This window comes from Crassostrea angulata, chromosome 6 (assembly GCF_025612915.1).
Source record: "Crassostrea angulata isolate pt1a10 chromosome 6, ASM2561291v2, whole genome shotgun sequence".
NCBI classification, from domain to species: Eukaryota; Metazoa; Mollusca; class Bivalvia; order Ostreida; family Ostreidae; genus Magallana; species Magallana angulata.
In genome coordinates this window covers 25,962,420-25,976,809 of record NC_069116.1, presented here as the reverse complement: position 1 = coordinate 25,976,809, position 14,390 = coordinate 25,962,420, and the positions used below count along the sequence as shown (strand labels likewise).

Below are 14,390 nucleotides of genomic sequence, written 5' to 3'. Positions count from 1 at the left end.
CATTACAAATAGTAAAATCAGAAAAATAAAATTCGACCAAAATCGTGACCATGTCCCTTGCAGGATCCTCGACACCCCATGACTTCTACTTTTTATAACAGTACGTCACAAAATGGCGATTTTAACGTATTGTGAAACAGTTTATAATGCCTTAATAATGTGGCTATCTCTGTGGCGCAATGGGTGTAGCTTAGATCTACCGACCCGCAGGTCTCGAGTTCGAATACTGCAGAAATTTTTACTATTAGTATATTTTTATTTTACATTTTGCAGAGTCTTTCTCCCAAAACTGAATATTTTTTTAGTTATTGACAAGTCGAACACAAGCTTGAAATCCAGATCTTTAAATAATTCAGAATAATGGGCTTGTATGCAGAAAGTTTTCCAGGTGATAAACACTAGCATCCTTGTAACATAACTACAACTTCCTTTTTGTATTAACAATTACTGAGACAGATTGAGATTGAATATTGAAATAAGTGTTTAAACCGGCCTGCCGCATATACGTCGAAATCTTAACAAATATCTTTTAAATAAGTATAACTTGGTGTCAAAATCTTGCAGGTGTTGTGCAGACTGGCGCTGCATGTTTGGGCAAAAATTCTAGACCGATATACAAAGAAGTCTTTTCTTCTCAAAGAAACCAAGATTAAAACATAAATATTGATTATTGGATACTCTTGTTACAGTTTTCAAAGAATTATCTTCTGGTCGATAAGTATTCTAGAAATACCTGTATGAAATCAAAGGCACTGGGTTGTCACCCTAAATCTGTCTTGTATCTTTGCGTGCTAGAAAATACTGTCAAGTTTTTTGTTTATTTGATTTACAATTTCAAACAGAGATAGATGTAAGCCTAATCTTTTTCTGTGCACCTTGGGGACCAAATCTCTTATCGCACCAGCTGAAATTGGCTGAACCAAATACGTTTGTAGCTCTCAGCAAAAGAATTCCTCCTTCGCGCAAAGATATAGTCCCCTAGGAACTCTTTACCTACACCAGGTAGTGTAGAATCAAGTTAGTTCTCCTTTGGCCGAGATGGCGGCCGGTTCGTTTTACGTTTACCTGTTGTGGGTTACCTTACAGGTGACACACCAGTACTACTTTGAGCCTGGTTATACCCATCACTATACGTACTCATCTACTACGGACACATTAGGGATGCACAATGTGACCACAGTCATTAGGGTAGGTTGACCCGGTTGAAAACTTCTTGAACTTGCAAAAACCTTTGAAAAAAGTTAAAAATTAAGAAGGCTGGATGGTCGTGACCAATTTAGGCTAAATCAGTTCTCCTTTTAACAGAGAGTTCTGTACATGTATATAGATATAGAAAAATAATCCTTTACCATTAATATTTGGCTATTTTAAAAGTATTAGATAGTTTATTCCTAAAAGTATCATTTGTAAAATTTCAAGGAAGATCTGATGGATAATTTGTTGACAGCCCAGCCTCTTTAAACAAATTTCATTTTCCCTCTTGCTTTCATCTGTCCTAATTTGCAATAGATTGCAAATTCCATTCCATGCGCATTCTGAAAAATTATTAATATCATCTCATATATAAAAAAAGTAGAATTTTAATAACATAGATTTTAATAACATCTTATGTATAAATAAAAGTAGATTTTTATTTTACATTTTTTATTTAATTTTTATGAATTAAATTGCTGATAAATAATGAACCAAAATGAACTGAAGTCTTTTATTTAAATCTGAATATTACATGAATATCTCATAAACCTGATGTGCTGTTATTTTTCAGTTCCAAATTCGAGACGTCAACCGCACTGAAGATACATCTTTGTATGAACTAAAGGTGGATTCACTTACCCAACATTCCCAGAAAGGCCACTGTAAGTTAAACTTCTCATATTATTTAAGCATTTAAATGCCATCATGCATGCTACATGCATGCAACGTAATTTATCTTTTGATATCAACTACTTTATTTCACTTATTACCATTGTTGAAAAATTAAATTGGCGTGAACAAATATTTGCGGTAAAAACATTTTTTTGTGTTCATCGACAAATCAATCAATTCAATACCAAGAGGTACTTGCAAGCGTAACGGATATTTCTCGCACACGATTTTGTTAAATAAATTATTTTATGTTATGGCTGAACAACAATTTCAAATGCTAGCCTCGTTCACGCGTTTATCTCTGTACATTATTTAGAAGTTTCACCAATGTTTGCTGAACAACAAATTTCATGGATTTCGTTATAGGGTTGGTCTTTAAAATAAAATCTTTGTCGAATTAAGAGATATGACATCAGATTTTAGTGGTAATTTTACATTTGTTGTTGTTGACGGAACCTCGAAATTAGTAACTTTACGATTCAGTAGAAATACGAAAATTTCATGAATGCTAATTATACAACAATATATTGAATTCCTCGACTTCCTATTTCCATAGATGCTGTCAATCCATTGAAATGGAACCTCAGTAGACAGTGAGTATGTTACATGTACTTTAGCAAATGTTTTAAACAACTAAATTACAGAATAAAATGTATCCTTGAATCTTAGAGTTAACCCATAACCTTAATCCACCCACAGCTTTCTGTTTGAGCTGGGGGAGACAGGGCTGGTCCACTTCGTACACTACCACCCTGAGGACAAGGAGGAAGTGGTCACAATCAAGAAAGCAATGGTTGGTACCATGTCCGCCCATTTCCAGGTATGTTCACTCTTAAAGTAATCATTAACTTCGTAAACTTTTTTTTCGACATCTATTTATTTGATCGTTGAGATGATTGGCGTCTTCCAAACTCTAGGGTATCTGATCTGCGGCTTTTCTAACTGATTCTAGCACAAATTATGCATTATCTATCAATAAGCATTTTTATTAAGCAATGTGTCAGACAAGTATGCTAACTTAATGTGCGTTCACGTTCAACCCAAGATTTCTAGCTAAATAAGATTTGCGAGGAGAGGACCGGATTAAACATCATTCACTTGGGAAAATGACTGATTTGATGGCAGTTGTAAAATTTAGTCTTGTGCAGTATGATTTTAGAAACTGATCTATATACATTCATAATGCCGTATTTTTGTCCACTGGGTTGCCTATTTTATGTAAGAAAACAAACATGCTTGATATTTTAGTTTCTACATTACTGTTATCAGAGCAAGTGCTATTCATGTGAAAAAAGAGGAATTTATTTTTAAATTACTTGTAATTCTTATTCCTGTAATCAAAAAGAATTAATACAAAATTCATATTTTTCTTCATTTTACATTTCAACAGGCCTCAGATAGCGATAAGTGGACTTATACATCGAGCGAAATAGACCATGGAGGTATGAATCATTATTCAAAATTAAATATTCAATTTTGATAACAAAAAATAAAAGTTTGTTTTTAATGCATTTGTATAATTGATATGAATAGGGCATCTGCTTCATCAATACGAAGGACAGAAAACAACCGACGGGTTCAGAGTGACCAGATTACATCATAGTTCCGAAAACGTCATCAGAACTCATAAAAAGGTTTGTGTGTGTTTGGGAGAGAGAGAGAGAGAGAGAGAGAGAGAGAGAGAGAGAGAGAGAGAGAGAGAGAGAGACGATCCATACCATATATAGTAAATACATGTAATTTACTTGTTTCATCGATCGTAGGTGGTTCATTACAACAGCGAGGGACTGATACATCAAGTACATCTCGTTGACAATATTACAACTTACAATGCCGAGGAAACCAAAGTTAGGTACACATCTTTGGTTATTGTTTGGAAGTTATTGTAATAATATAAATTTAAACTCATATTTTAGCATTCATAATTAATGTTACGTTCCGTAACCAATATTCAATTACGTAATATGATATATATATATATAAACGCTTAAAAATGTTACAATAAAATACTGTAAGATAATTTCCATAAGACACAGAACAATAACTACAATTATCAAACGTATCATGAAAATATTTGTTTATTATTTGCCTGGAGTCATTTAAGCTGAAAACAAAATACGATATTTTCTTTTATTTTTTATGGGGATGCATTGAATTGAATTTTGCAATGCTCTGAAACGGTATACTCATGTTGAATTGACATTAAGTATCCACATCTTAATCTATTCCCATCTCGTTCAATTATTTTGAGATATCGTTTTGAAATTTTGTGACACATATATATTCTGCATTTCAGAAACGGGTATCACGATAACGGAGCGATAAAGATATATTCTTCCGGAGGTAAGCCCTTGTCACTTTGTGAACTCCTTACCTTAAGATAATCAAACTTAAAATGACTCTGTTTATTGGCTTTAAATATCAAACATGAACATCATTTTTTTTTTTTTAGATTTTCCTACCATACAAACTATTGGGGAGACCCGTGTTGTTTTTCAGCAGAAAAGGTATGTAAAAATGAAATACAATAATTTCGCGGTAGAACTACATTGCATTCAATACACAAGAAAATGAATTACATTCAAATGAGTTAAAAGGAGTCCCTGATTTTACTATAAACTTTAATAAATGACAGGAAACAAGCAAAATCAGAAAGTGGAGAAATTGTGAAATTGGTGAAAGACATTTTGACCGTTGTCATGGTAAGAAAACTGTTTCCACGAAGATAGTGATAAAATTGCTCTTCTTTGCTCATACCTGCCAAAACTACATTGTTTCGTATATGTTCTACAGAAACCAGAAGAGCGTTTGGCGTTAAAAGATTTGCAGAAAAACATAGAATCTTTGATAAAATGCGTTCACAGATACGACGACAAAAGTAAGAACTTTGTTACTTGGTACCGCAAACGTATTTAAAAAAATGAAATAATCAGAGATGCATTTCTTAACCGAATCGTTTATCATTTTAGCTGCCGTTGAACGGACAAAATGTGTCAATATGTTGCAAGGGAATGTCACCCGCCTCTTGGACTCAGATCTGAAACTTTTGGCTGACCAGTTTCTCAAAAATCTTTGCGTTGATAACTCTGTACATTGCACCAATGGGCGACATCTGATAATTGACGTCATCGCCAGGGTCGGAAGTGATGTTTCCCAGCAAATTATCATCAAGCATGTTCTAAATAACAGCGATGCCACGGAAGAAGAGCTTAGACATGCATTGATTCATTCCATGAACTACGAAATTCCAACACCTGTAAGTACCTGTACAATATGATGAATGGCGTTTCTGTATATTGTACTGACATATATAAAGGTATGTCTTAGTTTTGGTCTTAAAACCAATATCAATTTATCATTATTTATACGCACTTTATCGCCTTTGTTTACAGGAGCTCATAGCAGCCGTTGATTTTTTGTGTTTTTCGGAGAATCTCAAACAAGGTGATTTTCAATAATAATATTATATTACTTTTACTCGGTACTTTGTATATACCTTAATGTTCTGTTTAATGTTATTTCTAGCATTATATTTTGAAAGCTTATTCGACGCTGTATTTGATTTAATGCAGTGTACTATATTTGATATTAAAAAAAAAATAAAATGCCTTATCCCGTTTAAATATTAAGTAGATACCATCGATAAAGGGACTTTGATAGTATACACAACAATTGATAGAATATACCTTTAGTTGTTTATATCTGTAACTGTGACAATAATATAATTATATTATACTTAGTATAGAACTGAAGTTTAAAAAAGGTACAATCAAATTTTCATTTGATAAATCAGACGAGTTAAATGTTTCTCATATCGATGTTTAACACAGAACCCAGTTTGGTTAGTGCAACACAGAGGCGAGCTTGTCTAACTTTTGGCGCCATTTTAAAAAACCTTCGTCAAAATGGCAACACTACACTGGCTCTACAACTTGTTCACAAATTGGAAGAAACTTTAGGACATCATAATGAATGTAAGTTTTTGTTCCACTCTATATAAAGACCAATTAAAAGACGAGTCAGTATGAGGAAGTAGTCAGTATCTCAAAAAGTGAAATTTAAGCATGTTATTCCACAATACTGACCGACCTAATGCAGTCTAATCTGTAATAGAACTCTTTATTTTTACTACTTATAGCGGAATTTCAAAAACTGTATAAACCACGTAATCGTCGATCAGCAGAAGATCCACACACGAACGAAAACAACCACTTACGGAAGAAAAGAATGCTTGTCCATGCCCTTGGTAACTCTGGTCACCCAAAATCGTTTCAACACATTGTTTCCTACATGGAAGCTACCAAAGCTACGCCGTCATTGAGAAGAGCGGCTACTTATGCCCTGAGACATTTTACATGCAACAAGGTACTTTCAAAATAACAAATCTCTCCAAAGAATACATCATTTTTTGTTATTTACAAACTCTTAATTGCTAAGCTAAATTATGTTGTTCTGTTATTTTATAGAGCGCAGATGCTCTCCTAGAAGCGGCAGTGAATGACCCAGAAAACATAGTAAAACAGGCCGCTTATGAAGTTTACTCGTCTCATCCTGCAGGGCAGACGTTTTCAAAGGAACAAGAAAACATAATTTTATCGTAAATATTTTACAGCATTTGTTTCAAACTTTACCAACGCCATTATCCTTCTTCATTTGTAAAATATGGAAATATTGTACTTGCAGGACACGTTATTCCTACCCTGTTGTTGCCCGAGTGAGAAGAGGTACCTTTGCAGACATTTTAAAAGCACTCAGTTTTGAACTGGTTCTGCCAAAGGTCGACTGGTAAAAGGTGATTGGTAGTAGCAAAATAGGAGCTTCATTTGGAATCTTCATGGAAAACTATATCAAACTAAAATTAGGTTCGTATATTAGTTCGTTTGAAACCTGTTTTTTTGGTCAGTTTGAAACACCATTATTATTTCCGGTTTGTTACTTTATTTAGCCCCATTCAATGGCGTGTTCGATTTAAAAGTATATGACGAAGCCTGGGCAGTTGGGAATTTAGGGTTGATTCAGAGATCTATTGACATCTTTAGAGTCAAAGTCTGCTACCAACTCAACTTCCACTACGATTTGAACATTTTGAAGGTAAGTCAATACTTGAAAAAAACCCCTAACATAACAATGTACAACCGATTTGTGATGATGGAATGTACCATTTTATGATCATTTATATCTTTTATAAGGATTTTAGTATCGACAGCATTCAGCATCTGGCAACGGCATTTGACAGACTTTATCAAAAAATTGTTGATCCAATCAAAGATGCAGTTGATTTGATCAGTGAACTCATTGATATGGGTAGAAACCATACCCTGGAAAGGATGATCATAGAACTGGTGACCTTTTTCGGACAGTTACCGTCCTTGATTAAAGAAATGGCAAAAAATATGTACCAGTCACTTCTAAAAATAAACAGTTTTGATGGATATCCTTTAGCTGACAGAGTCAAAAAACTGATCAACCGAATTAAAGTTTTTATTGATGATGTAAAAAGCGACATATTCGGGTTCTATCACGTAAGTAGCAGTTGACTACATAATAACCTAAACATAAATAATGTCTGTTTTCTTTCAAGTACAGTAAATGATTTTATGTTATTTATATCATTTTCATTTCGCAACTAAATGTACGACATTTATGAATGTTCACTATTTTTAGAGCGTGGCTGATGCAATCACAGTATCCTTGCCATTCGTTGGAAAAGAAATAAAGGACGGATTTGAGCTAATAGGAGATTCATGGAAATTTTGGGAAAACCCAATAGCTTCTTTTCATGGCATGGAGAATGCGATGCTCAAGTAATTATATTATGCTTTGCATGATTTATATCTTGATTTAATATTGTTAACCAGAAATGATTATGCATTTCAAATAAAGTAATTACCCTTTTTAAGAACAAGCTGGGTTTGTATGTCTTTGTCTTTAGGTTCAAGTTAGCTGTTGTCACCTTCGTTGAGGCAAAACAAAGAGTAATGGATTCTTTGAACGTATTTAAAGGTATTGTTTTCCTTGCAAATCGAAATACATTTATATGGATAAGATCACTACTGCTGTGATAATCAAAAAGTAACTTCATTGTTAACAGTAAGATTCTGTACAAAAATGTAATCGAATACATTCTTTAAAAGGTGGTCTGCCATATTGGTTTCATCCTGTTGAGGAGGTTAAAGGTATGGTAAATGACGTGATGGACATAATGGGAATGATAAAAGATGAAATAATTCACTACGGGAAAAACTCCTATAAGCCTTCTGGTGCAGATATTACAGATGGCCTGACGATGTCTGTAAGCGCTAAATAATCTATATATTTGCTTGATCGCTGTGTAAGCAGGTTTCAGAACTACCATACAACTCATACAATTTCTACTGAAAGTTTGAATTCAACAATAGCATGCCTTTCTTTTTATTGTTTACGTAGGAGAACAAAAATACAATACATAAGCTAGTGGAAGAAGCTATAATGCCAGAGGTCAACCGTACGTTGGAAAATGTGATGGAAATTGCCAAACCTTTTTGGGAAAAAGCAAATGAAATAATTCATCTTTTCAAACGAATCAAGAGTTCTTACGACTTTATTAGAGAGGCGTAAGTATTTCTTAACACTTTTGCCATAAATAAATTTTATAAAAACTTATGATGTTCATTGTTTAATACGCAATTGTTTTGCAGAATAAACAAGGGAAAGTTTTTCATTCAAAAAATTTTTGGTGCAAAATTTCATCGAAAATTCCCTAAAATTTCTGCACCATGTGAAAGTTCAACATGCGGATGTGGTACATACGAGAAAAAAGATGATGGAAGAATTGGATTAGATTTACAAATAGACTCAAAGAGTAAATTAGTAAGTAAAATATTTGAAAATAAAGAACTGTAATAACATGATTCTACTTACTAAAACTTTCCAACATCAACCATGACTTGATTTTGTATAAAAGAAACGTTGACATTCTTGTGTTTATTGTGTGTACGTGTTTTGATTGATTATAGAATATATCATTTCATTATCTTCCTGGTATATTTAAACAGTAATGATTGCAGGATAGTGGTACTTAAAAAATTGGATATGTTAAGTTTGCAAAGTGCTTTAAGTTAACACAACATGTATGTTTGGATATCGATACCATATCACAGCATCATTCCATCATCAACAATATTATGGACATCATTTAACCAAATGACTCGACCTGATTGTCAACTCACAACCCACGTAATCTGCGATTGCAAACTTTTCCATTCCATTTGAAAAGTTGAGACTAGACTCAGTTTTTTATCGACATAAAATAAATAATGTATTGTTTAGCATGCTTTATTTTCGACAAAACTTAACAAACCCTTTACATGCATTTGTAACCGATAACGCCAATTGAATTTGAGAGAAAAAGTAAAAAGAAATCCAACTAAAAAGGTGTTAGTTGGTACATCGGTAATTTTTTTCAACGTCTTAAAAACTCATTGATTTTAATGTTATTTTATCAGTTATATCTGATATTTTAGTATGCATATAGTTTAATCTTTTACGGTAAGGAAATATGTTTTTTAGGATGTGTTTAACCCAATGACAGGCTTGGTGTCTTGGTATAATGATCACGAGGTTCTCATCATACCCCATAGACTGGATGTCAACATGTATGAAATAATAGTTTCAAACCTTCAAGAAGTTCACCAAAAGATTCCTCGTAATAAAAAGAAAAAGTTTTTTCTTGGTGGTCACAAAATTGGTAGAGTTGTAGATAAAGTCTTATCCAATGAATGCGAATTGAATTACGTGACTGTTTATATGAGAAAGAGGGTGGAAAACTCTACTGGGCTAAACGAAGACCAATACGATTACATCGATCCATCAAAATACATTAGGAAAAAGAAACCGAAATCATTATGGAAACCAATTTGTAAGGAGGCCTTCTATCACTACATTGGGCACGTGGCAGACGATCTCGATCTAGCAGACGAACCAGAGGACGACGAAACAGCTACAAACAGAGAAGTAGATAGCAAAAAAGTAAAAGGGCCAAAGTTTTTACATCGTCATCATGTAGGAAAGCGATCTGTAGCGTTACACGGGGATCATTCTCTGATCACGCGATCAGTAAACTGCGACGAATCGAATGAAAAATCCTTTAAATGCAAATTAAACACGTTTACTCAGAAACTAGGCGAGATGAAAGAAAATTTACTTCAAAAAACGTATGTTGTATCCTTTTTTTAGCTCACCTGAGCCAAAGGCTCAAGTGAGCTTTTCTGATCACAATTTGTCCGTTGTCTGTCGTCGTTGTCGTTGTCGGCATTGGCGTTGGCGTTGTAAACTTTTCACATTTTCATCTTCTTCTCAAGAACCACTGGGCAGATTTCAACCAAATTTGGCACAAAGCACCACTAGGTGAAGGGGATTCAAGTTTGTTCAAATGAAGGGCCACGCCCTCTTTAAAGGGGAGATAATTGAGAATTATTGAAAATTTGTTGGTATTTTTCAAAAATCTTCTTCTCAAAAAACTATTCGGCCTGATAAGCTCAAACTTGTGTGGCGGCATCCTCAGGTAGTGTAGATTCAAGTTTGTTCAAATTATGGTCCCCAGGGGTAGGGAGGGGCCACAATGGGGGGATCAAGTTTTACATAGAAATATATAGACAAAATCCTTAAAAATCTTCTTCTAAAAAACTATCAGGCCAGAAAAGCTCAAATTAAAATGGGAGCCTCCTCAGATAGTGTAGATTCAAGTTTGTTCAAATCATGGTCCCCGGGGGTAGGGTGGGGCCTCAATGGGGGGATCAAGTTTTACATAGGAATATATAGAGAAAATCTTTAAAAATCTTCTTCTAAAACATTATTAGGCCAGAGAAGCTCAAATCAAAGTGGAAACTTCCTCAGGTAGTGTAGATTCAAGTTTGTTCAAATCATGGTCCCCAGGGGTAGGGTGGGGCCACAATGGGGGGATCAAGTTTTACATAGGAATATATAGAGAAAATCTTTAAAAATCTTCTTCTAAAACATTATTAGGCCAGAAAAGCTCAAATAAAAGTGGAAGCTTCCTCAGGTAGTGTAGATTCAAGTTTGTTCAAATCATGGTCTCCGGGGCTAGGGTGGGGCCACAATTAGGGGATCAAGTTTTACATAGAAATATATAGACAAAATCTTTAAAAATCTTTCTTCTAAAAAACTATCAGGCCAGAAAAGCTCAAATTAAAATGGAAGCACCCTCAGGTAGTGTAGATTCAAGTTTGTTCAAATTATGGTCCCCGGGGGTAGGGTGGGGCCACAAGAGGGGGGTCATGTTTTACATAGGAATATACAGAATTTTTTTAAAAAAATCTTCTTCTCAAAAACTATAAGGTCAGAAAAGCTTAACTTTGAGTGGAAGCATCCTCAGATAGTGTAGATTCAAGTTTGTTCAAATCATGGTCCCCAGGGGTAGGGTGGGGCCACAATTAGGGGATAAATTTTTATATAGGAATATATAGAGAAAATCTTTAAAAAAATTTCTTTTCAAAACTTTATGGCCAAGAAAGCTCAAATTGTAACCATCCTCAGATAATGTAGATTCAAGTTTGTTCAAATCATGGTCCCTGGGGGTAGGGCGGGGCCACAATGGGGGATAAATTTTTATATAGAGAGAAAATCTTTAAAAATCTTCTTCTCAAAACTATAAGGCCAGGAAAGCCCAAATTTAAGTGGAAGCATCCCAAGATCGTAAAGATTCAAGTTTGTTTAAATAATAGTCATGGGGTAGGGTGAGGCCACAATGGGGGATGAATTTTTACATAGGAATATATAGAGAAAATCTTTAATATCTTCTTTTTAAAGACTATTTGGCCAGAAAAGCCTAAACTTGTGTAGAGGCATCCTCGGATAGTGTAAATTCAAGTTTGCAAAATCACAGTCCCTAGTGATAGGGCTGGGCCGTGACGGCAGTTTGAATTTTTACATAGGAATATATAGAGAAAAATCTTTAAAAATATTCTGGGAAAGTTTTCGGTCCAAAACTCAGTACTTAGTGTGAAAGCACAGGTTATGCAGATTTAAGTTTGATGAAACCATGATTCCCTAGAGAAAAGGGGGGCCACGAAATGGAGAGGGGGGGGGGGGTAAATTGGAATAGAGAAAAATCTTCTTACAGGTACAACAACAAAAGGGGCTTGGTATTTACCCAAAAAAAGAGGTGGATAAAAATTGACAGATTTTCTATTTTTTTTTAGCAAGATCTACTGTACTTAGTTGTCAAGATATTTTGATACTGTAATGCTAATTTGATCAGAATTAAGGCAATTGTTGCTCAGGTGAGCGATGTGGCCCCTGGGCCTCTTGTTCAAAATTCAATTATTTGTAAATAAAAAAATCTTTGTTTTTATTTTAAATCAAGCAAACCACATAAAATTGCCCGTATTAAAATACTTAAAATGTTTTTAGGAAAGGAGCAATCATGCCAGGATTTAACGTATTTGACATTCCAATATCAGAAATACAGGCACTCCCTATAAACAGTACGATCATGATGAAACTTCAGAGTAGCATTCACTCACTTAGTGTTGCGATGAAGAACGCACCTATCGAATACCCGGATAGTCTACCAATTCACAGAATACGACATAAACTACGTGAAAGTGGAGCAGATTATCATGACGTGGTCAATGCAGATAGGTTGTCTTTGATAGACAAACTGTTAACCAAACCTTTAGAAGGTAGGTACCTTTGAATAATATGGAGCAATGCAGTTAAATCACAAGGGTCATGCTTCCTAAAATATTCCTAAAGATTCAACACCAAATTTGAGACTGAATTTCATATTTACAATTATATTAAGCCTGTACAAGAATATTATATGCTCAACTTATGTATGAAATGCGTTTCCAAATGCTTTTTGAAAGATGCATATTTCTCTTAAAAGAGTGCCCATATTTTCTTGATGGTGTGGCTTTGGAGTATGGACATTTGTGTGATTCACACAAAGATTGCCTTGGATTGACTTGTGGAGCAGTATTTAAAGAAGGATATCAGAGACATCTGATCAAATTAACTGTTCGATGGAACCCTTGTACAGAAAAATTTGAATTGTCTATAGACGGAATGAAGAAGCTTACCTATGTCAAAATCAATGGTATTTTTAAACAAAAGTTTACTAAATGTATTTCTCTCTCTCTCTCTCTCACTCTCTCGTTTTTAGCTCACCTGAGCTGAAAGCTCAAGTGAGCTATTCTGATCACATTTTGTCCGGGAGGGCAAATATAAATTGCTGAAATAAAAGTCCGATCAAAGCGGAGAAAACCTTCAAACTGTAGAAAAAGGGGGGTGCATTTATAAAAATCTTCTTCTCAAGAACTACCGAGTCCAATTCAACGTAGTTTAGCATAAATTATCCTTATGGGCAGGAAAATTTTATTTTGCCACGGCCCGGGTTTGCATACCCATTTTACCAAGACTCGTATTCCATACTTCTAAAACGAGGTTCTTTGTTTAAAGCAGCCATACCATTATACGAAAAAGAGTCGATCTCACTATGATGAATTTGCTTGTTGTACAACAGTTCGCGTATGAATGGAAATTTTTGAAACATGCAAAATATGTTGGTGCCGATTTTGTGAAGTAAATTGAGGCTAAATATTCCAATGCGTTGACAGTTTTCACACATGACGTTGGTGTTAGCTTGTTCTGATTTTCGTTTTGTTTTCATTATTTATGCTTTGTAACCTGGGAACTATCGTCTGTATTTCGTGATTTTTACGTATCAAATCAAACAGAGACTTCGGTAAATCAAACAGTTAACTGTTTACCTGCGCAAATTAAGCAAAATCTGATGTATCAAAAAAGTACTGAAATACAATTCATTCTATCGGTAATTGGGCATTATCTTTTGCGTAATGGTAGATTAATGCAATAGGTTTTGTTGAGATGCTCGGCATTTTCTCGAGTTTATTCAGTTTAAATAGAGTTTGATATCGCTGACGGAAATATGTAGGTATATACATGTATATATATGATTCATTTCGAAAAAATAAATTGTGTTCTTTATTTGTTATAGTGCATGTTTCTTTTGTTAAATTATTTACAATTTCTATTCACTAACCATATTTGAGTGTTAAGCTTCGAATTATAAGCAAATACAGAGATTCGCTCACAATTCTATGTTTGTACACAGATCTTAAAAACTAAAGATTAAAAAAGTAAAAATTGGTCAATATTTATTAAGAAAATTTTCAAAGTCTGTTCTTCCAGAAACCAACTTTAACAACTTATTGTATTGTAAACTTAACCTTTTTAGCTCACCTGAGCCAAAGGCTCAAGTGAGCTTTTCTGATCATAATTTGTCCGTTGTCTGTCGTCGTTGTTGTCGTCGTTGTTGTTAACTTTTCACATTTTAATCTTCTTCTCAAGAACCACTGGGCAGATTTCAACTAAATTTGGCACAAAGCACCACTAGGTAAAGGGGATTCAAGTTTGTTGAAATGAAGTGCCATGCCCTCTTTCAAGGGGAGATAATTGAGAATTATTGAAAATTTGTTAGTATTTTTCAAAAATCTTATTCT

The 14,390-nt window shown here is 34.3% G+C and overlaps 1 protein-coding gene across 1 annotated transcript in view; it reads left to right on the top strand.

The window, feature by feature from the left end:
- The first annotated feature begins 1,017 nt into the window (after positions 1-1,017).
- Positions 1,018-14,390, top strand: part of LOC128188194 (uncharacterized) — a 32,211-nt gene continuing 18,838 nt past the window's right edge. Inside the window, 27 exon segments of the mRNA XM_052859092.1 lie at positions 1,018-1,188; positions 1,766-1,856; positions 2,423-2,459; positions 2,566-2,686; positions 3,257-3,308; positions 3,400-3,500; positions 3,630-3,718; positions 4,163-4,209; positions 4,319-4,373; positions 4,502-4,568; positions 4,660-4,744; positions 4,836-5,122; positions 5,259-5,310; positions 5,697-5,840; positions 6,005-6,231; positions 6,333-6,463; positions 6,550-6,728; positions 6,812-6,957; positions 7,056-7,388; positions 7,531-7,670; positions 7,799-7,869; positions 8,001-8,158; positions 8,293-8,459; positions 8,544-8,715; positions 9,415-10,058; positions 12,277-12,548; positions 12,755-12,964. Coding sequence (XP_052715052.1) covers positions 1,039-1,188; positions 1,766-1,856; positions 2,423-2,459; positions 2,566-2,686; positions 3,257-3,308; positions 3,400-3,500; positions 3,630-3,718; positions 4,163-4,209; positions 4,319-4,373; positions 4,502-4,568; positions 4,660-4,744; positions 4,836-5,122; positions 5,259-5,310; positions 5,697-5,840; positions 6,005-6,231; positions 6,333-6,463; positions 6,550-6,728; positions 6,812-6,957; positions 7,056-7,388; positions 7,531-7,670; positions 7,799-7,869; positions 8,001-8,158; positions 8,293-8,459; positions 8,544-8,715; positions 9,415-10,058; positions 12,277-12,548; positions 12,755-12,964 — 4,228 coding nt within the window. The 5' untranslated portion in view covers positions 1,018-1,038.